Raw genomic sequence first — 23,731 nt, 5'->3', positions numbered from 1 at the left:
CACATAAAGAAGAGCCATATTATAATATATGGCTCTACAATAGCACAATGATTTTGACTTCTTATGTGAGCGTATTGTGGACTGGAAGCACCAACAGATGTGCAGTGACAGAGATTGAACATAATCTGTACTTCATAGTCAGAGCACACTGCATATATTAAACCTATTGCTGTTGGGTACAATGGCTGTTGAAGTGTAATAGAGTGCAGTGTCCATGCTGGATCTATCCTAGTAAATAAATATTATAATACATATTTCCTCATAGTCATTATTAGGTGTAGAAAAAATATAAATGACTAAAAACTGATAAACACAGGAGCTTTCCCTTTTGTTCAGTAGCTATTACTTGAGAAGACATTATACTGACACAGGTTCCTTTCACCATTCAGCTAACAGCTAGAATCACCCATAGGAGAAACTAAATCATATTGTTATTACCGTATACATGATCAGACTACACCCAGAAGCCTTAAAGAATACCTATAGTCCTTTAAGAATCCTTTTTTTTTTTTATTATTATTTTGAAAAATGAATCTTCAAATAACAAATTCAATGAGAACATTTCAGGCTCTGAGTATGCGTGTCTTCGGGGGAATATGCCATAACGCCACAAATTTTAATACATTATAGAAGCCGGAAAGGTGAGTGTTGAATTGAAAGCAATTTCTGTAAACGTCTGGTATAAAATTAAAAGAAAGAATGACTGGAGGCATATTCTGAGACATGGCTTCATCGGTTTGATCCAAGCACAAGCTGCTTAAGAAGGAAAAGAAGTGGCAAATTTAAGTCTAAATTTGTACTGTTTAAAATTGCAAGACAGTAGTAGATTAGTACTGTCGGTGTACTACTATGACAGTGGTAGTAGTAGATAGAATAGTGCTTTATTTTTAATAACAATACAGATATGGGTTTTAGTTTAAATTACTTTTAAAAGATAGAAGACGATTTTGTCGTATTGCAATATACTGTCTACTACTGTATACTCTACTATTTATGCACTACAGTCAAACCAAGCTAAATTTAATTTTTCTGTATAAATCTTCTGAGGAGAATACAGGCTGTCACAGGGGAGTAAACCACTGTTTGGCTGCTCAGTGTGCAGTATTTCAGAGTGCAATTTGGTGGTTTTGAATGGACCATAATCACAGCCACTATCACTTGGTGATAGTGTCCATGGTAAAGTCCATGGCAGATTCTGGTATGACCCAAAATAGAACAATGGAAACAGTGGAAGAATGAAAGAACCTTAGAAATCCTCCTTAAACTCAAGGAAGAGAAACACAAATATATAGATTTTTAACAGTAGTATGGTCTTTGCTTGTTCTACTAAGTCTGTTTCTGCCACTATTTCCACGAGCAGCCCAAATTACTCAAGGAACAGGCCGGTGTTTGAGAGTTAGTGTGAAACACTCATGGTTTTATTACTCATACTTCATGTAGCAGATCAACTACAGCCTGTTAAACAGAAATTAAACGCCCAATGTGTGTATGTTTTTTCATCATGATTTGCAAACCTTCGGCATGACTAAGTAGAATGAGAGTGAATATTGTGCATGTACTTTTTATTGGAGGTAGGTTTTAATTAAGTTTCCCCTCTAGAGTTTCTCCTTTCCTCACTTCTTGTAAGCCTCAATGGTACCGCGGGACACTGATGGGTGTGGAGGCAGCTGAGTCGACATTCCTGTGGGAGTCGCACCGGTCACTCCTCAGGATATAAAGTACACTGTGCGCAGGTGCAAACCTTAATAACGAATGACAATGAAGACTTGGCTTTTAGGTTTTAATCACTAGTAATAAAATTGGGCATTTATTTATCATGTTGTAAAATTACAACCACAAATAAACAAGAAAATAAATGAATCAATAATCTCACCAGTCTGTTGAAGGACATTTCAGCTGATTTCATTAATTTAATTACTTTGCTTCAATGCACATAATGTCATTGTCTCTCTGTGACACCCTAAAATAGAAGCCAATCAAAGTGGTTTTGTGGAGGTCAAATGAAGGAAATGCAAAAAATTTACACATTTTCTCTTTCTCCAATGGGCACATGGACACTTCTCAACAATGCATTTAGCCACTGCCAGCCTTTTTTTGCAAGTCTAAAACCCAGTTCTTCAGTACAACAGCCTCTTAACTCGACAGCACTGGCTCTGAGTCACTGTCTGATTAAACTGTATGTGTTTAGATGATGAGAGAGGAGAGGAAAACAAGCCCAGTTTCCATTAGCCTAACGGGATAGAGTCTGGCTCTGACAAGAAGCCTGCCTGGAGAGAGCACCCAGTAGAGGAGCTAATCCATTTAGCAGAAGCTAATAGTAGGGGAAGAGGGGTCCATTGTGATTTGAGGGATAGGTTAGCTGGCAGGCTGCTCATCATGGGTGATTATAGGAGGTGGAGCAGCGGGAGTGTGCTCGGTGGGAGACTGAGAGGCATGATTCTGATTCACCAGGCTAGTGTAACAGTAGCAGTAATGAGACGAGCTACTGGTGTTTGAAATAGAGGGAATAAACTGAGTGCAGAGAGAACCTGCACAGAAAACAGGGGGAAACAGAAAAGAGAGAGCAATATAAAGATGCAGAGAGCAAAAAATGAGACTTAGATGAGATTTAAATTGAGAAGGACAGGTACAAGATTGCTAAGTGCCTCTAAATGGAGGAGATCAGGTGAAAACTGTTGATATTGACTCGGTACTGTGCCACCCCGCTGTATAGTGCAGATGAAGTCATTCTGACAGTGGCACTGAGCAAGCAACCAAACATTAAGTTCAAGCGATAACCGTTCCCAGCCCATTCCAGCAGTGATGACAATGTACTTGATGCAAACAACACCGAATACGCACAGTAAGTGGGTGTTGCACTTTCTGTGTTTGCCACAAATCAAAACAGAAACAGCAAAACTGGGCGGGACATGTCAGTCAAATGCTATGAAATGGCTTTGACAGGGGTTGAAAAGCACAATAACCTAGTGGATACTATGATGCAAGTGCCTGCAGGTGAAATTTTGCTAACGATGTGTAAACAGTTGTTTTATGCAATACGTTTTGTGCTGCAGGAGCATTTCCTTGATGCCACAGTTACACTGTTACAATGCTGATATCCCCACCATGTCCCCTGGGGTTTCATTGCTTTTCCGATTTTGAGTGGCAGATCATTTTGGGAACAATTTTGAGCCCAAACTTTAGAGGAAAACAGAATGTTCCTCGTTAGTTGGAAACAACTATGCTGTGCTTTCCAGTAAGAGAACAAATAAGGACCGTCTACAGGAAGAAGGAAGGGACACTAGCTTAAACATGTGCTGTCGCCTCTCTAGTATGTATACACTCCTGAAGCACTTCCCATCATCTGCATGCTTTCTCCATATTTACACTGTACAAAGGCAAACTGATTCAAATTCTACAGCGTTTTTAACAACTCAAGTTCAAAGGGACACTCGAGTCCCATGTTAGTGAAATCCCTTTTTCACTTCTTCTATCTCCAGAATCTATAAATCTGTCACAATACTCAAGTGAGTCTGTGAGATGCATTTCCTGGGCAGCCAAAATATTTTGTTTGGAGAGGAATACAAAGATGAGAGGGAAGATAAAGACTGAATAATGGGTGGGAGCGAGGAAAAAAAAAAGGGAGGGGGATATACTCACAGGCGATGCGGACATGGGCTTTGCGGCTCTTGGTGGTCCCTGCTGAGCTCCAGGCCACACACTGACACCAGAAGTCCTCCGGCCCAAACAGTTCCTCCACCTGCTGCCGAGTGATCTCTATGCTGGCCTCTCGTACTACGAGGCCTGTGGAAGTGGAGAAAGTGGAGGAAAATCACAAAGCTCACATTAGTGTGCACCAACAGACAATTAGTAAAAATGTGTAACTACAGCAGACAAAAACAAACCAGTTGATATCACATCTCGCACAATCCGTCTACATAATGTCAGTATTAAATTAAATCAGTACAATTTACGTCAGTCACATCACATCACATGCTTTGACTCTGCTTTTATATGTGTGTGTGTGTGTGTGTGTGTGTGTGTGTGTGTGTCAGTCTGGTCCCTCTTCTAGAGCCGGAGCATTGAGCTGTTTGGGTCTGGCCCCTGTGGGAGAAGATTGTCAGCGTCATGGCTAACACAATCCTGTTTGCTAACTCCTCTGATTACTGCTCATCTGGGTGCCAGGACCCAAACAAACAAATCATCCCCAAAACAAATGCTTCTACTCAGAGCTGCCCCTCCAGAGCAGATTATGCTGCTGCTACAGTGTGTGTATATGTGAGCATCTGAATTGAGGCCATGAAAAATTTCCTATACATTCACTGAACACATGACTGTTTTTCACGCAGCAGTTCATCATATTTTTAAACTGAATAGAAATTTTTGAGGTCAGTATGAAAACAAATACATTCATTATAGTAAGACATATTTCATATTGTAGATATGTGTATCTGAATTCAATCTGAGCACAGATTTCAATTAAATAAGTAAATTATTCCAGATGGACGCTGCTGCCCTCCACACCAATCTGAATTTCAATACAATGGGAACATTTTTTAACACCCATTGATTTAATGGTGCTGCAACTGTATTTAAGAAGAATGTGCTGTGAATATCTCATGCCACCTCATCCCCAAAGTGCTGCTCTATTAGGTTTAGATACTGGGGTTGTGCAACCTACTGGAAAAAAGTCATGTGAATGTCATTTTTCCAGACTCGTCATGCTTACGTACCTGGTCAGCAATATTTTAAATCATGCCTATTTGCTTCTGAAGGCCCTTTTGTGTGCCTAAAACATTCCTTATGCCATTACTCGACCATCATCAGTCTCTACTATTACAACCAAGCTGTTTGTATCCCCAATCCAGCTGCTGTCTTCAGCTGACAAACCACTGTTTATCAGACTTTCCAACTTCTTTCCCTCTTCCTTGGTTTTGGCAGTGACACACTCTGTGGCTGTTTTGGTTGTTTGCTGATAGAATAACAGAAACTGGATGTCTTCTGTAGAAGTTGCAGCACATTTAATCCAACGTTTATTGGGTTGTGCAAAAATGTGTTGTACATGTAATGTTAGGAACATGTTTTATGTATAGGTATGTACAACATACACAGCAGCTTCATTAAGTAAGTAAGCTTAAAAACTCTTACTGTATATTTAACAGTTTGTAAAATCTACACATCATGTTGTTTATGTCTTGCTAACTGATCTGATGTAACATCATTGTCATGCACTGCCTCAGAGCTGTGTCACAGATCATTGATCCTTCAATAAGTAACCTACTGGTAATCTTTGCCTGAAATCTAACTGATTACAAATTGATTCATTACATACTCAAGAGAGACAAAATGGACAAATCAGAGACAAATCAAATTTGTACAAAATAAGGGTTTGACATTTGTCATTTACTGCTAATAAGGTGATTTCTGCATATTTTACTGTGTGAAAATTAACCCCTGCACTCATTCATCATTAACATTCTAGCTATATTATTTGAAAATAATGTGAAGAACACTAATAGCAGGTTCCTGGTTTTCTGCATAAAGTGGTAATGAAGCGTGATCTGATCTTCACCAATGTCACACATATAAGTCATGAAAGTCTTTATTGAACACAGACATACATACGGGATACTAGGGATAGTGGAAAAAAAAATTGGAAGTGTTTTCATAACTGGCTGAACCCCTTTGGCAGTAATAGGTAAGGGTTTCCTGTAACAGTGGATTAGACCTGCACACCATCCTGGAGGAAATTTGGACCATTCATCCTTACACAACTGCTTCAGCTCGGACATATTTTTAGGACGTCTGACCTGAATGACTCTCTTGAGGTCATCCACAGCATCTCTACTTGGATGTGGTCAGACTGGGTCAGTCCAATAGGTGTATTTTGTGTCTCAAAAGCCATTCTGTAGTAGACTTACTTCAATGTTGCATTGTATTATGTCCTGACTAATTTATGCAGCTAACCAGGAAAGTGCCAACAGTGACATTACTTTTTCTTGCCACTGTATTTCAATACCTTTTGGCTTGACGTTTGGAAAAGACATTTGGCATACTGATGACAGTGGCAACAACTGTATTAATTTACCATTTACAAGTGATTCAGTGTGGTATCAAATGCTGCAATGCTACTAAATGTTGCTTTCATCTTCCTTAATGTCCCAGACATTTCATTTTATAGTAGTGCAATATCATTTTAGTTTTATATGGATTCAGTCCTCTCTGTAATGCATATTGTTTTGGCAATATTATTTTGACATTAGAAAGACCACATATGACTTAATAATGCTAAAATGCAGCCTACCTTGTTTTATGTGTACATGTCATGTACACATGTACATATACAAGTCTGTATCTTAGTGGTCGATCATCCTGCTTATGTCCATATTAATAACCATTGCCTTTCTACTCTGCCTTTCTCTGAATTACAACCACTGCATTTATACAAAGGCTCGGTTTGAAAATGTATCTCAATGAAAAATGCAACGAGAATGGGAAGATTAAAAAAGGAACATGTCATTTTACTTCAGGTTCAGTGCATTCACACAGCCTCCTTGTTCTGGCAAACACACCAAGAGCAGTGTCATCCCACACACCAGCTTAGCTCTCATGTAAAATTTACACAGTGAGCCAACAGACTAGAATCAGCCACGCTTGTTGTGTGTATGTGTGTGTGTGTGTGTATTTGCCTCTGCATGCGCTGTATATGTACATGCATGTTAATCCAAGGGCGTTTTTCTGTGGCTGTATGCACCTCACGCCGATGTGTTTGTCTGTGAGAACATTTTATTAACTTGAGAATGTCAAGGATGGACGTGATGTTGGGAGAACATCTAACACAAAGCAGCAGAGGAAAAATCAATAGTGGAAACAATAAAAATAATTCTCTGAGGGTGTAAAATGCATGCCAGAGTCAGTTCATTTTTTTCTCTTTTCTGTTTATGCTCCAGACTGCTTCTGTTCTATAAAAGTGAATTATCGTTCTTTCCTTATTACAACAGGCTACCTGTGCTGTAAGATAACGTTAGGTGACGACGATGATGAGCCAGAAGAGCCATCAATGACTTTATGGTGATTATTAAGGCTGCATTAAGGTGTTTGTGGTGATTCACTTCAAACACATTTAAAGGATCGAGAAAAAGTCTGATGTGAGGCTGCTGACCTCACTCAGTGATTTCATGTGTGCTCAGCTCACAGCTCCCGGTGTTGCATATGGAATTACAGTGATAACAACAAAACAAAACAGGCTCCGAGTTCCATGCAATGTGAGATCAAAAGGGACAAAGCGGGGTCCAGACCATGTCAGGGCCGGCGATGAGGGGCTACTTCACACCCCATAATGTGGCCATTAGCTGTAGAAATTATTCTACAATATGTCCCATTAATAGCTAGCCGAACTAGGGCGCCTCATTGGACATGATTCATTATTAATGTGGTCGTTAAAGTGAACTAGCCTAGCTCCTGCATGTTAGCACTGGCTAGCATTATTGATCAGACCAGTCGGGCGGAATTGGAGGCAGCGGTCTCTGAAGGAGAGCTGGAGGATGAGGGAGGAGGTAAGTGCTCTGATTATCTGTCCAGATGGAGAGTACTGTTTGATCTTCAAGCTCATAGCGCAGGGAAACTGACAAGATGTCTCCAGTGTATATTATACTAGCTGTGCCTACTTATAATTAATTTGCTGCCCATTTGCTCAGATCAGTGGTCCTTTTTCCTCACAGGAGACTACAGCCCCCACCACCCACCTCGACACTAGGAGGTAAATGCTACAGTGACTATCTAAAGTTAAAAACTCACTATGGAGAAAACCATTTGTACAAACTGTCATCACACTTTGTTGCTTCTCACCGCTGTTTCTTTCTTGCCTAATGCTAGGTGACGTTTAGTGCATTTTCTGAATCTATGGCTTGTTTTCATGAGTGTCCCCATTATTTCATGCAAAACAGGTCTCAATTCACATCAGACTACTTCATGGTTACATGCTCGCAGAGATCAAACCTGCCTTCCTTTTTCTTATCCCCAGCAGAACTTTAACAACAACAAAAAATCTCCAGCTCGGGTACAATACATTCTGTCAACTGTGTAAATACAACTTTTTTTTTCTTTGCCTATTTTGGGGAAAGACATATTTTTTCTTCTCATTTTATTGTATTAACTGGCTGCTGCTCACCGAACAATCATGTGCAATCAAATGGTCTATTATTTTCTAAATGTAATCACCTGCTACTTAGAACAATGTCCAATTACTCCACTTGAGATGGTAATCAGTTTCATGTACTATATGTACTTCCGTTGTTCTTTATTTGTGAGAGTGTGTGTGTGCGTGTGTGTGTGTACATGGGTACACCATATGGCCCACTGCATGTCACTTCCATTATATCGAAAAGCCTTTGGATGGTGCATGAAGTGGCATGAGGTCTCTTAAAAAGCCGCAGAGGAGCTGCAGGTGACTTGTTTCATGCTGTTTAAGGCCATCGTTGAATCAAGTCCCATATTGCACATTACATTGCACTGCTGGTGCACAGATTGAAGTTGTTTTTTTTTTTTTATGACATAAACATCCTAAAGGATAAGGCCAGTCATTTTCTATAATATCTATATTGTAAAAAAATAGGAGCTTAGTTATTTATAAATATATATATATAAAAAGGGGTCAGAGGAACCATTTTACTTTAGAGGGTGTGAAAGTGATGGCCTTTCTGGCTCTCAGATAAAATACAGAAGTGTGATGTGTTTTTATCATCTTTTCTTGTTTGTTTTTTTAATAACGACAGAGACAAATAAGCTAAAGCAGGTTCAAGATTGACAGATGGTATTGTGGGAGCGTTTTTTGGTTAATTAAATATTTGAGGTATTAACAATATTCACCCGTTTTGAATTTATTAGTGTAGTAGGACATTACAACAGATTTTATGTAAGACTGGTCAAAAGGAAAACAACTCAAAAGATCTATTTTGGACCATACAACCTTCTTACAGCTGACTTAAAGTCTGTAACCTTGATGTTGTGAGTTTTATTTTAAAGTGACACGTGACAGCCCCTGGTGTTCTACAGTGAGGGTTGTGCCTGTCTTATCTCTGTGGTGTCTGCTCTCTATCTTGCAGGTAATGGTGGACGGGCCTTCGTTTGGGTGCTCCTTAGCAACCATAAAAGATCGACTTCATCCTATCCACTGCTGCTGCTCTGGGTTGCCACCTTTGGTTTCTGATTTTGCTTCTTCACAGCACACTTACACCAAATTCATCATGCATCTACTCCCACATTCACTGATTTACACATCTCATGGCTTGTAATTCTGCTCTGTAAGCACTTTCGATTGAGTTTTTTAAGTAAACCCTTATTTTTGAAAAGTGAACCTGGTGTCTCTTCCACTTACTTGTCATGATTCTGAGTCAGTCATGACACACAGCTGTGACTGGTGAAGTTAAATAATAATGGCATACTTTTCTGATGTCCTTGGGGAGATTTTTGTTTGTACAGCTGCAGTAGATGACGGCTACTGGGTGTCAGTGTCTTGTCCAAGGACACATGTAGCCATGAGGAACTGGGAACTGAACCACTGACCCTGGAGTTATAAACAACTTATCTACCAACTGAGCTACATGTGTTAACTCAGATAATTTGGTGAGGATCTGTCACTTTGACATTAACAGTCGTTTTAGCTGATCGGTGAGGAATATTAAATGTACCTTTAATCCCTGGTACAAGTTAATAACTTACAATAGAGTGACACTTTTTATTGGCACTGTATTTAATCACTGATAACACCAAAAAAAGACTCACACAAGCAGCTCTACCGTGTTGTTCTTGAGTGTGTGTATGAAGTGGACAGCACCTTGGTTGTGTATCAAATATCCGGACAAAGATGCACTGTACTCAGCATCTAGATGAATCAAACACCAACATCTGCAGTTTCTGTCCTGGCTCTCTCTGTGTCGTGCACTCATTGATTTCATTATCTCGGATTTCATTTTATTTTGATAAATTCAAAAGTTCTTGCCAACAATAAAGTGAGACAGAGAAAGAACAGAAGAAAAAAAAAAAAAGAAAAATGGGGAGGACAGAGAAAAGGTTAGAGAGGAAGAGATCCAATTTCTTCAGGCTACAGTATCAGTGGTATTGACCAGACTGACTAATTTCTATCCGTGTTCCTTTTCTGTCAATCTGGGGAAATCAGAGAGCAACGGTGTGGGCTGAGAAGCTACACACATCCACTGAGCTCTAGCAGCGGTGTGTGCATTTGTAGGGTGCAAGAGCGCCAAGTGAATGAATATCTGCACAGTAAATAGCCTGTGGATATGGCTGCAGAGAGTGGGTGCATGTATGATGTGTGGGTTGTTTTCTGTGTTGATGCTTTTAGCACAAAACCTTCTGACAAAAAGGATAAGAGCCAATGCTACCTTCACCCTCTGATTTGGCATAATCAAAACCACAAAACACATCCTCAGATCTGTAAATTCTTCCTGAAGCATGCTAGGTCAAAATGCAAAGATGGCACTTTTCTCGCTAATCCATTTATGTTTGCGCTGACTGTAACACCCTTGCTGTACCTGTGTACTTGCTTTTGTATGTTGTACCTGTGCAGCAGCACTCTTTCTGTACTGTTGTCTTTAATGCTGCAGTCGAGATGTATTTTATTAGATATTTAAGACACAGCGTGTAAGACAATGTGTGCCGATCACAGACGTATATATGGGTCACGTAAGTGAAGGAACAGCTGTGAGTATGTCGGTGTGTGAGCATGTAGACGTGTGTGGCAAAATAGTGGGATGAAAAGGGTAAATGCGATGTGATTGGTACCTGTAGGCGACACAAAGAACTCAATTTTCAATACAGCAGCTGAATGTAGCCAATCAGTGCTGGGCTGTTGTGTGTAATGGCTCCGGTGCCTTCAGGGCTGAATTCTGTCGAAAACAACCCTGCTGGAGCTTCACTACCTTCACATCCTCAAACATGTGCATAAACACACACCGGCATACTCAAAGGCACCAGCAGTACCACAGAAGTGGTGCTGCTCGTATGCAAAAAGAATTATCTTTACCGGGGCCTTCTTAGTCAAGGCGTTTTTGCAAATTTCTTCATATATTGTGATGCCACTAGATGATCAGTTAGACTTAAAAGATTGATAGGGGCACCAGCCAGTGTGTTGTGAAGAAAATTTAGCATCAGCAGCATTTTTCAAGAGACCTTTTCCTAGTTATAATCATAAAACGTGTTGTGCATTTGCAAATGCAAATTATTTGTATATGAATATTTTCTTTAGCATACAGGGTTTATTTAGATGCACACTTGAATGTGTATGAATCTGAACTGTTCACTGACCAGAGTTCTCATCAACCCGCTCCTCCACAGTGTGCTCCTTCTGGTGAACCCACTCGCTGTTGCACTTGAAGTAGATCTGGGTGGCGGGTGTTGCCTTGCAGTACAGATTTACTGGTTTGTTCTTGACGATGTAGGCCTCCTCTGGTTCCATCAAAAACACAGGCAGCGGCTCTGGGGGGTCTGACGGGAAGGTTTCTGGCAGCTCGCTGAGCCCAACGAAGTCGTCGTCCACTGTGAAGAGAGACGGTGACAGAGGAAACAGATGAAAGGAAGTATAATGGAAAAGAGAAGTTGAAAGCCCCAGAAAGAAAGAGAAAGAGAGAAAGGATGGATTGGAATAGAAAGAGAAGCAGCGAAGACACAGAGGGACAGTGTATTATAACCACAGTCTTTGCATGGGATTATCCATTCACACAGCACACAGTGAAATCCCTATCATTTGATATTTTGGAATGTTTACACAAGTGTATTTTAGAGCACGGGAAATTCTGGGATTCCTCTCAGGCAGTAAGACTGTGTGGATTTACAGAAACTGGGCCTAGCTTGGTCTAACCACAACCAGCTACTGCTAAGAAACCAGAGGGAGGCAGAGCCAATAATGAGAAGCTGAGTTCATAGGTGGACACTGAGGAGCTAAAGTTACGAGCTGATCTCTCGCTGTCTCCCATTTTCTTTCTCATTCTCTCTTTTTCCCTTTTGCTTTTGTCTCTCTCTCTCTCTCTCTCTCTCTCTTGCTCACACACACATACCCACACACATGCATGCACACACACACACACACACACACACACACAGCACATCTAATGACCTCAGGCTTTTGGCCCAGTTTGTGCCATTCCTCGGATACTTCTGCAGTAGACAGATACGCTTCCCTGTAATTACAACTCGCTTTCATCTCCCTGTCTTAAATAACATACACACAACTGAATGTGTGTATCCACACTCGCTCACAGTGGCACTAAACATCGCAAGCACAAAAATACACGGGCACAGACGGCCCCACGAGCAAGCACAGCTAACTTTCTAACTCTTTGAAGAGAGGAGGATGAAGCCTATTCGCCACCCCATTTGTCACCTCCAGAACTGTTCTATTCTTACCATCGAACCGGTAGACATCAATTATTCACAAGAGTGAAAGAAAGAAGGCAGAGTAATAGAGACAGAGATACAGTGGGAAACAGAAGGTGAGAGAGAGAGAGGGAGGAGGAGATCAGAGAGACAGTGAAGGTACTGTAACTGAAAGTAACTCAGCCAGACAGACGCAGATTGAGACATCGGAATAGAGTTGGGCAGGCAGACAGAAACACAGCACAGGAGGATAAAAAGAAGAGGCAGACTGTTCAGATAACAAAAGACTTTATCAGCCCATCAGTAATTCTTCCATGTCCTTCTGTCTACCCACCTCCCGGTCCTGTGTGGACAAGCTGGAGCCTTGTTGTCTGACAGAGGTTGCATCCTGGATGCATTGGGAGCACTAAATAATGTCTCGGCTGAGCAGATATCTCCCCACGATGTCTCCCTAATGTTATCTCTCCCTCCATACCTGCCACAGATTGAAGTTGATTGCCAGGAAATGAAAGGGCAGGGGAAGCCAATCATAAAATGACCAAAGCTATCCCCACCACGGGTGGGGGGGGGGGGGAGGTTTGTCTGTTTTCTGTTATGAAACCGTTTGTGTTTATAACTCTGTGGGTTATGTGTATGATGCCAGTAAATATACTTTTAGTATGTTTGTGAGTGTGCAATAAGTTCAAACTCGCTTCTGTTTTTCACTGGGTTCTAATGTAGGGCTAATTGAGTGGAGGCAGAAAAAGCCTTAGGTGACCTTTAACCTTTACGAATAGTCACCTCCTTACACAGTTTGTGTTTATAAGAGCAGTTAAACAAGATCATTAGTCATTTTCATGAACTTTCACCTTTTACAGTCCAAGCAAGAAAAAAAAACCTCCTTTATGTCTGTTCTTTGTAGGTGATGACTCTTTAATGTATAAGTCTATTTCAGCAGACCCAGGCTTGGTGTGTTCTCTTCTGCCCCATAGTCCTCAGTCCACCCACATTCTCAGCCTGGGAACCCTGACCCAGAAACCACCAAAGAGAGCCAAGGAAACTCATTAAAGATTGTGTTAGCCTTTTTTCACCCTCCATTCCCATTATCTCTCCATCTCTGTCTCCCTCCTGGCTCCTTCGCTCTGTCGAACTGTGAGGCAGAGAGATCTGAAACAGCCATGAAAGCGTGGCTCCCTTACACACAGAGAGAGAGCGAAGCGCGCCTCACATGCTTGCACACATACACCCGCGCAAGCATTAATGCGCACAGAGGCACACACAAAGTCGCTTACAGATATTCGAATTCATCAACTTCCTCAGTGCGAGAAATAATAAATTCAAGTGAATGGAACTAGCCCTCCAGTGAAAAATCGGTCCATAAATGAAAAAAGAAACCACATGACAAAATGAAAGAGCCTGACTCTTACCAATCACATCTCTCCCCCACAGCACCTAATACTCCTTCCCTGGTGAACAGAATACTGAGAGTAACAAGAAGCTCAAAGAGAAACATTACTTTCTTGTGGCTCCCTCACTCGCTGCCTCCATTCATATGCAATCATGAGACAGTTAACAATATAGTAGAATGCATCACAATGTTCCAGATTAAGCGATGTTTGTGAACACGCAGCTACGGTGTGTGCAACCACACTGTAATACTTAACAAGTGAAGAGCAGATTGCCATACTGCTGCATTATGCAACAAATACATTTCCTTCTTTTTAGTGTCATATCCCTTTAAGTGGAACATTAATATGGCATGTCTCCACTGTTTGATATGCAATATGGATTTTTCCAAGCATTTGTAATTCTGTGGCTTGATTTTAATCAGAAATTTTCTAAATTGCCTCCATATTGAGTGTTTAAAATTTAATGAAATATGTCCTCGAAGCACTTTTATTCAAATTGTATTTTGCTCTGTAATTGGGGTGAGTTTTCCTAATTCATATTGTAAGACTTATTAGTGAATATTTTAAGGCTCAAATTGAATATTAGTTGAATTTTATATCAGGTTCATATCCCAACTACCAAAAGTTTTGGAGATAAATGAGCTGTGTTTGGCTCTCAAAATAAAGAATGGATGAAATTTGCCTTTCTTGTATTGTCAATGGATTCATCAGGTACTGGGCAAAAAGGTGTGGGGAAAAAGCAATTCAAAGAAGGATTAGCATTAATCAAATTAATCCAACAAAGAAGGAGTGAAGAGAGGTTTAGGATGGTTTTGGCATTCAGCCGCTATTTGGCTTAAGTTGACTTCAGTGGCTGTGAGAGTGCAGCAAAATTAAGGGATGATTATATTTTGGACATGAGCAACTCAAAGAAAGTCTCTTAATACTGCCACAGCAGCATAGAAAGAAAGATGTGCATACTGTCATAGAAAAAGAAGCACATTTTGAGCTCCAACAAATATGTATATAACTGTTACATCAGTACACACATGACTGAAAATAACATCAAAAGCACAAGGTTAGAGTGTCTCTCCAAGGCCAAAAAGATCTGTCCAAGTGTCCTATACTATTGATTTTTTCTACAAGTTTGAATTGACAGTACTTTAATTATCAGGGTGATTGGATGTCTGTCACAGACCCAACAGGGGCATAATTATTAGCTCAATAGTCTTCAATACTGGCTGGCTGATTAGAGTAACATCCGGCAACTGTATTTAAAATACACCTTAATATGAGTAATAAAGTCTAAAGAAGTATTTTTCCTCAATATGCAATCAGTACGCCTACCACTACTGGACCGTCAATTCATTTGTCACATTAATGAGGTCTATTTTCTAGAGAACAATGAAAACCAATGACAGGATATTTACAATTAGACATTGCATCAGTGTCCACGCAGCAATAACTTTGTCCAGGTCGTCAGCTGCTGCTCTGGCAGAGAGATGTTAATGTTGCTAATGCATCATTTACATACATGCATATATATAATGCATCGTCTCAGTACATACAACCTGTATACTATACACTGTACGAATGCATAACAGTTTATATTTTCACCACCACCAATCTGAGTCAGTCTCTGATGTCACAATGAAGGATGATGTAGAAAACTCCATAGTATTATAAAGTATCTTTCTCCTGTACTGTGGACTTATGATCAATATTAGCAAAGCTTTATTTCTTATATGATGTATCGCATGTGAATTTCTGCGGTGAGAGCTTTTCCATGCTGGGGTCTGACACTACTGAGCAAGATAAGCTCTCTCTATTCTATCTGTATTGAAGCAGATTTATTGTCCCGAGGAAATCACTGTATCAGGGGGGCCAGTGTTTCCTTTCCATCAGGGGAGAGTCAAGCATGAACAGGGATGAATGCCGGCATAAATACTCTCCCTCTTCATTCCTATTTTACCATTTTTGTGCTGTTGACCCCTTTCTTCATCCTTTTTATTTTTCTTTCCACTTATTCACATATACATTCCCATTTCAGAAAGAGACAGAAATCGGTAAGTGGTTGACTAGATAGCTGGACAACTGGGACTTTTACTCAGCAATGTTTTGTTATCTCGACAGTGTGCAAGGACTAGCTGCAGCTGAGTGGTTAGGCAGAATAATAAAGCACTCGGTTGTCATGTCAATTGAAGCACGATAAATAGACTGTCAATCAGATCTACGTATAAATGTGCTTTGTGCACACCTACCCATTATATTGAGTGTACATAAATCAATGGTAACGACTTTCTCTAGTCAATACTTGTTAGTATTGGATTAAGTAAAGACCCATACATCCCAGTGGTTTAAATCAATATATATGGTTGTTGTTTTAAAAGCAGAATCCTCAGGAAGCTCCACGAGAAACAGGCAAAATGAGCACAGGCTTCCTTCCACTCTGTCTCTTTCCAGCCGAGTGCTTTATACACACTAATGTGTCTACACACATTGTCTGCAGGGCCCCATCTAACGCTTGGCTGCAGCAGGTATTTATTGATTACTGTCAGTGGCCAGTGACCCCTCCCTCACTCTGTCCTATCTGAGCCTCTCTGCTGGGGGCATGCTAAGCGCACTCATACTTCATCTTTAGGGAATCCTGGTATCTCTCAACCTAGCAGGGGAGGAGAAGTCAAGAAAAACAAGCAGACATTCCCTAAAGTTAAAAGTCAAGTGCCTCTCGCGTTAACCTCCCAATCAATTCACAGCTCATAGTCGTTCCACTGCAGGAATCACAATAACCTGGAGAGACCTCATGCACACATAAGCCAGCAAATAAACCAAATGAATAATTCAATCAGGGCATTATAGAGAAGCCCAATTCAAACGTGTTATCTTTACCAGAGAACGCCACTTAATTGGAAAAATGAATCTGCACTAATTGATTTAGCCGACTGTGGTAAAGTGCAAAAAGGCAGCTGAAAAGAAAGCAGCTGTACTGACAAGTGGGCCTGAATATAAGCATTTAAGATCTCCCTAGAACATTCATGTCATAAAAAAAAGCCCTGTGTTTTCCCATCGTATCTACCTCTAAGGTTGCTAAGTGGACAAATAGAAAATAGCTGAATCCAATATAAAAACAATATACTTGGGCACAGCAGTCATAAAGGTGGTATTCTTTGCACAGCCAGTCATACTGTTCTCACTGGGGGTGTCTACATGTTCTTTCTGCTTCTTATCCCTGACCTTCACTCGGCCCTATCTCGCTACACTCTGGCAGGAGGCAGCTGGTGGTTGCCAGAGTCATGCTAGGCCTTGGCCACTGTTGGTTCACTCGCATCACAGTGCCAGGAAAAGGCAAGGTCAAGGCATCATCATAATTAAGGCTTACCATTTTCATTTTCAATCTTCTATTAATCTTTACACCCAAAATATTCAGTGTTATTTTTAGTTTTTATTCTATTTTTTTTTTTATGTGACCACATAGTCTCAAAGTTGCTGTGCTTCCTGCCACAAGAATGTACCATTCACTTCAGTGAGGTCAAGTTCATTCAGGTCATTTTTCGCCACACATTTGATAATAGAAATTGGAGAGATGGTAGAAAATTCTGTATAAACTGTAAATCTATAAATGAAACCAGATTTTGTATTAAAATCTCTAATGGGCAAAAAGGAAAAAAGAAAGAAAATGTGTGTCCCTAGTTAGAATGTGATAACCAGAGAAGAGCAGCCACAATCCTCAATCCATGACAGAGAGAAAGTAAAAATATCCTGCAGGGCTTTTATTGTATTTTATCTCTTACTCATGCACATCACAATGTCTGTTTTTCTACAGCTTTCTAAATGTTTTTTTTTCCTCGCTGTCCAAAAGTTATGGTTTTCCAATGTGCTCTCTGCACTGTACATTCCCATCCTTCCCCTTGCCCTCCCGCTATTTGCTCCCTCCTGGATGAAAAGCCATTTTGGTGGTTGATTGGAGAATGATGCTGCTACTTAGAGAGTCACTCCATCAGCACCAAGGGAGGAGAGGAGAGTGCAAGGAGAGAGAGAAAAGCTCAGGAGGAGTAGTGGCTCCCTGGGGCGTTGTAGCTGTGATGGGTGAGCTGTCAAACGCCCCATTGTCCAAATTACCCAGCAAGCACCATGTCACCGCTCGAGACTAATTTACGGTACGGCACAGACATCGCTCTCCGAGTAGAGTCCACAAGAGATACAAGAGGGGAAAGAGGTATAAGAAACAAGTGGGGAGTCCAGCCTAACACCTTCCAAAGACGTGCAACAGGGCTTCAAACACTGACAGTACAATACAAACCCTAATTAACTTCATGCAGGTTTAATGTTTGTTGTCTTTATGCTTCATCGCTTCAATGACAGATGTCAATATGAGTATGTGTCATGCTCCTGTGCCTCCCTGCCCACCCACCGCCTGCTGAACACACACACATTCACTGATGCACAAACACTTCAACACAGTTTTGAGGCAGCTATTGCATACAGAAGGCCCTTGCTTGACTTCACTTGCCATCATAATGACTGGTCCTTTTAGCACAAACTGGCGTGCCCATTCACTTGTCACATGTCACATCCCTGGGTGCTCCGAGCCAGACAGGGCCATCACCCTGCACCACACTGACCGGTGGGCCGTGGAGCAGACCGGTTCTTGTCAGTGGAGATGTGTTGCACTCTCTGACCCCTTACTGTGCCCAATAGCTTTGATGCAATGCCTCTACTTTGGTTAATTGGCCCAGAGCAGCAGGCAGCCCCATTCTGCCATAAATGAAAGGCCAAAGGACCTGGGTGCAAAACATATAAACAAAAAGATGACACTAGGAACACAGAACCATCCCATCAAAAAGAAAGAGGAAGCACAGAATGGTAAAACTAAACAATCAGAACGGTTTACTAGCGCACATGTGTCTAGCTGCTGTATTGATTTTTATATATTACAGTGTCTGATTTGAAGTAACACGGACAAAGAAATAGATTCTAGAAAAGTCCTCACCATGTTTTATGCCATTCACAATCACTCAGCAATATGCAAGGAGGACTAAATATCCAAGTAAATTCCTTAGAGATAATTAAATAGTGTAATAGTAATTCTATTATACTGATGTTTCAATAGCATGAAAATAATCAACTGACGTTTTACACTGAGTTTCGGTTAGCTGTCCATCTTGCAGCTGTGGTTTCCACTCACAGAGTTATTTTTGTGTGTAGCAGCCAGCTGTTTTCAGCAAGAAAAGCTCTTTTATTAAGCTTCTCCATTTTGTCCAGATGCATCAGCAGCAGAGGCAAAGATTACTATGTTTAAGTGACCAATTTTTATACAGTAATGCCAAAAAAAAAAGGCATAAATATATAAATGTGAATGCAGAGAGTGATGTAACACATACACACACACACACATAAGCAAACCTTGCACATACAGTGCAGTATTTCCTGAAGCCCTCAAATGTCCAACCCTCCTCACACAAAAAATCCCTGGCAGCACTTTATCTGAAGGACACTACAGACTGGAAGTGTGTCAGAATGTGTGAGACACAGTCCCCAGAGCACAGTCTATTCTCCATGTCTGTCACTGAATATGGCTGCCTGCTTATACCCCCGAGACACACACAGGCGCGCGCACACACAGCCTGCATGCACACATCAACCTTCTTAATCTCATTCTCACTCTTGTCAAACAAATTGCAGGGTGAGAAACGATGCAAATGCAAAGGCATACGGAGTTTTAAGAAGTTCTCCTTTGCTTTTTTAAATACTCAGTGTCCTCTCCTGTGTTGCCAACCAGCGGCCATTTACTAAAGACCTCTGATGTGATTGGAAATGAGAAGATTAGGATTTACTGTATGCTCTAATACACCAAACATAAGTGTACATCCTAATGCAGGCAGTGATGGCGTAAATGCGGACGTGTCTGAAGGATGTAAGGAATGCGTTTGCATGTGTGTACATGTGTCTGTGTGAGATGGCTGCCTTAATGTGACATGGCAGATGTAATGCAGAATCATAAATCTTAGCCCTGGGTTCAGCAGAGGGAGAGCAGGAGGTGATATATTAAAGGGCACACACACACACACACACACACACACACACACACACACACACACACACCACAGTTATGATGCTGATAATAAAAACACGACCCCAGCCGGAGTAGCCAGCTAATAGACATGGCTCTATATCTGGCCCTGAGGGTTATGACATACACGTGCAGACACACACACACACACACACACACACACACACGCACGTGGCTCACCAGACACAACAATACACACAAAACACAAAATTGATCCGCTTTTCCAGTAATTTACTATGCTTCTTTAAGCCCAACAGCTCAAATGTTAGATATGGTGGTAATGCTGTTAAAATCTTAATACTGCTACACAAGCTCGCACAACATGTCGTACAACATGCTAATTCTTGACTTACTGCAGACAGCATCGGGTGACACCCTGAAAAAAAAAACAACAGCGTGCTTATGTGGAATACCATAGGAAATCACTTGAAACAAAAACACAGACGACGCCAGCTAGTGTTGCTGTAAGGTCCAACACGCTTCGTTGTCACAAGCACCCTGACCAGCTGATCAGTAATCAGACTGTTTCTCACCAGACTGCTTAGCAATCACTGACAGCTGTCGCTTCCAAATCAGATGGTCTTCTACTGTAAATACAATACTAATGCATTGTTTGTGTTTGCATTATACTCCCACAGACCTGATCGTGGGTTCAACCCATGTTTTTGTCCATCAGATTACGAGTAAAGTTGATTTAAATACAGTACATGTTTTTCAAGGTATTGCTACAGACTGGATCTTGGTATGCACGTTACACATTCATTGTGCTGTGGTGCATCATACTTGCACACATGCATAAGGCTGAGCTGATTTCACTGCACACACATTTTTCAGTGAATTAAAACAATAATTAATGCATTTCCAACAACACTTAGTATTCAGCTCACATTTACAAACATACAGCTCATTGGCCTTGCACACTTGCAACTGCGGCATACTTGTTCAGTGAGCGAGTTAAGGAATAATGCACATATGGAAAGATAATACAAGGCATATTTGGTGAGCTCAGTCAAATGAGAAGAATTCAGCAGGAATTGCAACATGTTCGACTGCCTCACAGTACGTTGTGGAGTTGAATTCTTTGTATTCTGATACCACTACTGTTCTCTCCAGTATGTTTGTTTAACGGTGCCCAGGATGCTTGCTGGGCTCATGCCTAAAATGAAAAGGTGCTTTGTGAGCAGTCAGAGGGGAATTGCAACATACTGGCTGCTGCACATAGGTCACAGTAGCTACAAGTACACATGCAATAGGGTGATGGTTTTGTTGTTTGAGTGTGTACAAAGACTCCACCTGCCAATCTAGCAGTTAGTGTGAGTTTTAATGCACTTGATTCAATTTATATATATTCTAAAAAAAATCATCTAATGCTGTACATGTGTTATATTTGGCAAATCTGCATATCTAGCTTTGCACAGTTCCTTTCTGTTGCAATATTGGCTTGCAGGGGAATGACAACACAGCCACTATTACACTCTAGATAGGGTATCATATTCACACTGGCTCTTACACAGCACACTACACCATATGCAGTTTGGATGATCGATTGAATTCTTGCAAAGCCAAATAGTCACTGCTCACTGATATCACAACCTTTTCTGCCTTTGGCTCGCAAGCTGGTTGTGTGGAAGGAAGGGGAGTTCCTATACATAGCTGTTGTATGTAGTGTAATTTTACTGCTTCTTTATGGTACAACAAACACCAATCACAGTGGACATATGAGCGCATGTCTACACACTACACACTTTAAACACAGATATTGCAGCTGTGACCCTTTCAGACTTACTATCAGAGCATCAGATATATCCAGACTGCTTCTATATCCGGCTGAGGTATGAGGCAGTTCACACGTGGAACCAGAGTGCATCTGAAATATATCTTGAGCGACCACTTATGATTAGATTCCGCTGCCCTGCTCACACTTTATTTATTATGTTTTTATGCTGTGGGAATAAAATTGCATAATGGTTTAAACTACTCACAAAATCAAAACCTGCTTGCTCAAAAGAAAAACTGAAAACCAAAGTAAACTGTTACAAATCAGATCATTAGGGAGGGAGAGAGACAAGACGGAAACTTGCCTCGGGTACAGACTTTTGTTTTTGTGTGTAGGAACACAAAGCTGCAAAGATGAGGCCATTCTTTATATGTGGTCCCATGCATCCCAAACCATGCCATCAAAACGTTTAAGTAGCTATGACCTTTTGGTTGTTGTTGTAATCAGACCATTTAAGATTTATTTTAATAATTTAAAGTATTTTCAACCTCCAAACATATTGATGTGTTTGGGGAATATCTATTGGAAGAATGCTACTCTAACACCTTATATAGTTACCCATGTGTATACACATGGTATTATAGGAGACACAGGGTCACTTACAGTATTACAAAATATACAGTACATACACAATTTTATAATATTGGCTAATAGCCTGACAACTATGCTCACAGTGAGAAACTCACTACCATGCACTTCACATCCAGTATGTTTTGCATGTGTGTACTTCCTGTAGATGTCACACCTGTTAATGAGGAAAAGAGATTTGATGGGATGGCATGGGAGGCAGATAGTTTCTGCTAGTTTCTTCTTTTCTTTTCTTTTCTGTAAAGTACTAAGGGGGGTGACTGCATTAGGGGAATCACTTACCCAGCTCCACTCACCAGGGGACCTCTGTCAGCCTGTGATTTTGCCCTGTACCCCTCCCAGTTCTCTCCCTTCCTCTGCTGCTCTCTGTTGAAATAGGTCAACCACATATAATGGAGGGGCAATGAGGAGCAAGTGTGGCCCCACCTTCCTGTCCCCCTGCACTCTGACACCCGTTACCTCTACCGTCCAGCTACAGAAAACAAGCTCTGGCCCCCTACGGACACAGAGGCTGTTTGAGGAGAGTCAGGGAGAGCCAGCCACAACATGCTGACCTCGCCGCCACAACAGCCATTTACACAGCCACGCTTGAACAGAGCAGATTCCAGCCCCTCATATGGAGTGTGTATATTTACAAGACAAATTTGCACCAATGGCATAAAATTCTCATCTCTACAAACTTAAATGAGAAGGAGAAAATTGAAAAAAAAAAATGTATATGGATGTTGGGTGTGGGTTGTAGAACTGCAATCACGAATGGTCCATCATTGTCACTCTCCTGCAGAGCATGAGATGAAGGAGGACAGAGGTGGAGGATGCATTAGAAATGTTTTTACAAGGACCGCAATGGTCCAGCATTAAGGGGGATGCCTTAAAGGTCCACCAAATTTAAATGTCCAAGTGATATAATTTATAGTCACATACAATATAGAATAAAGAGAACACACAACAATATACTGGAAATGGTTTGAAGTTGAATACTGGTGTGGTGTGAGATACATTCTGTCTAGGTATTGCTAAGTCTCATGCCAAATACTAAATCATGCATACGTCAATTACGCATCCATGCACATGACTGTGCATGCATGCGCCATCAATCCACTCTACTCTCCCTCCCTTTCTTCTACTTATCTTACTTCTATCCTTTGCATTTTCCTGCGCTCTCAACTCATGTTGTCTTTCCTCTGCAGTCTCCACTGCCTATGACCTTTTCTCCAGTGGAACCGGATACTGCCCATCTCCATCTTTCTCATGCATTAATGATCTGTGGTAAGCTGAGGGCATCTGTCTGACTCCCAGCCTGTTCGCTGCTCACCCACTTCCAAGGACAGAGCTCAGCTAGAGCCGAGCTCAGCCACATTCCCTGTCACCCACAGGGAAATATAGATAAATAGCCACAGATAACGATAGCTCCAGTCTAAAAAGTCCAGGCTGCCTCTTCTCATCTCTACTGCATACATCTCTTTGACACTACCCCGTGGCAGATATATAAAATACTAGACCTGAGAGATGACAGTAGGCAACAGACATAAAGAAACATACAGTACAGTATATAATGTT

The 23,731-nt window shown here is 41.1% G+C and overlaps 1 protein-coding gene across 2 annotated transcripts in view; it reads right to left on the bottom strand.

The window, feature by feature from the left end:
• Positions 1-23,731, bottom strand: part of unc5c (unc-5 netrin receptor C) — a 97,189-nt gene that overhangs the window by 32,745 nt on the left and 40,713 nt on the right. For both annotated transcript variants that reach the window (XM_026356025.1, XM_026356026.1), the window contains exons 2-3: positions 11,302-11,532; positions 3,640-3,783 (exon numbers count right to left, since the gene is read on the bottom strand). In XM_026356025.1, coding sequence (XP_026211810.1) covers positions 3,640-3,783; positions 11,302-11,532 — 375 coding nt within the window. The remainder of the gene's footprint in view (positions 1-3,639; positions 3,784-11,301; positions 11,533-23,731) is intronic.

The sequence above is a fragment of the Anabas testudineus genome, chromosome 12 (genome assembly GCF_900324465.2).
Source record: "Anabas testudineus chromosome 12, fAnaTes1.2, whole genome shotgun sequence".
NCBI lineage: Eukaryota > Metazoa > Chordata > Actinopteri > Anabantiformes > Anabantidae > Anabas > Anabas testudineus.
The sequence above is the reverse complement of the archived record's forward strand: the minus strand, read 5'-3'. Positions and strand labels throughout refer to the sequence as shown.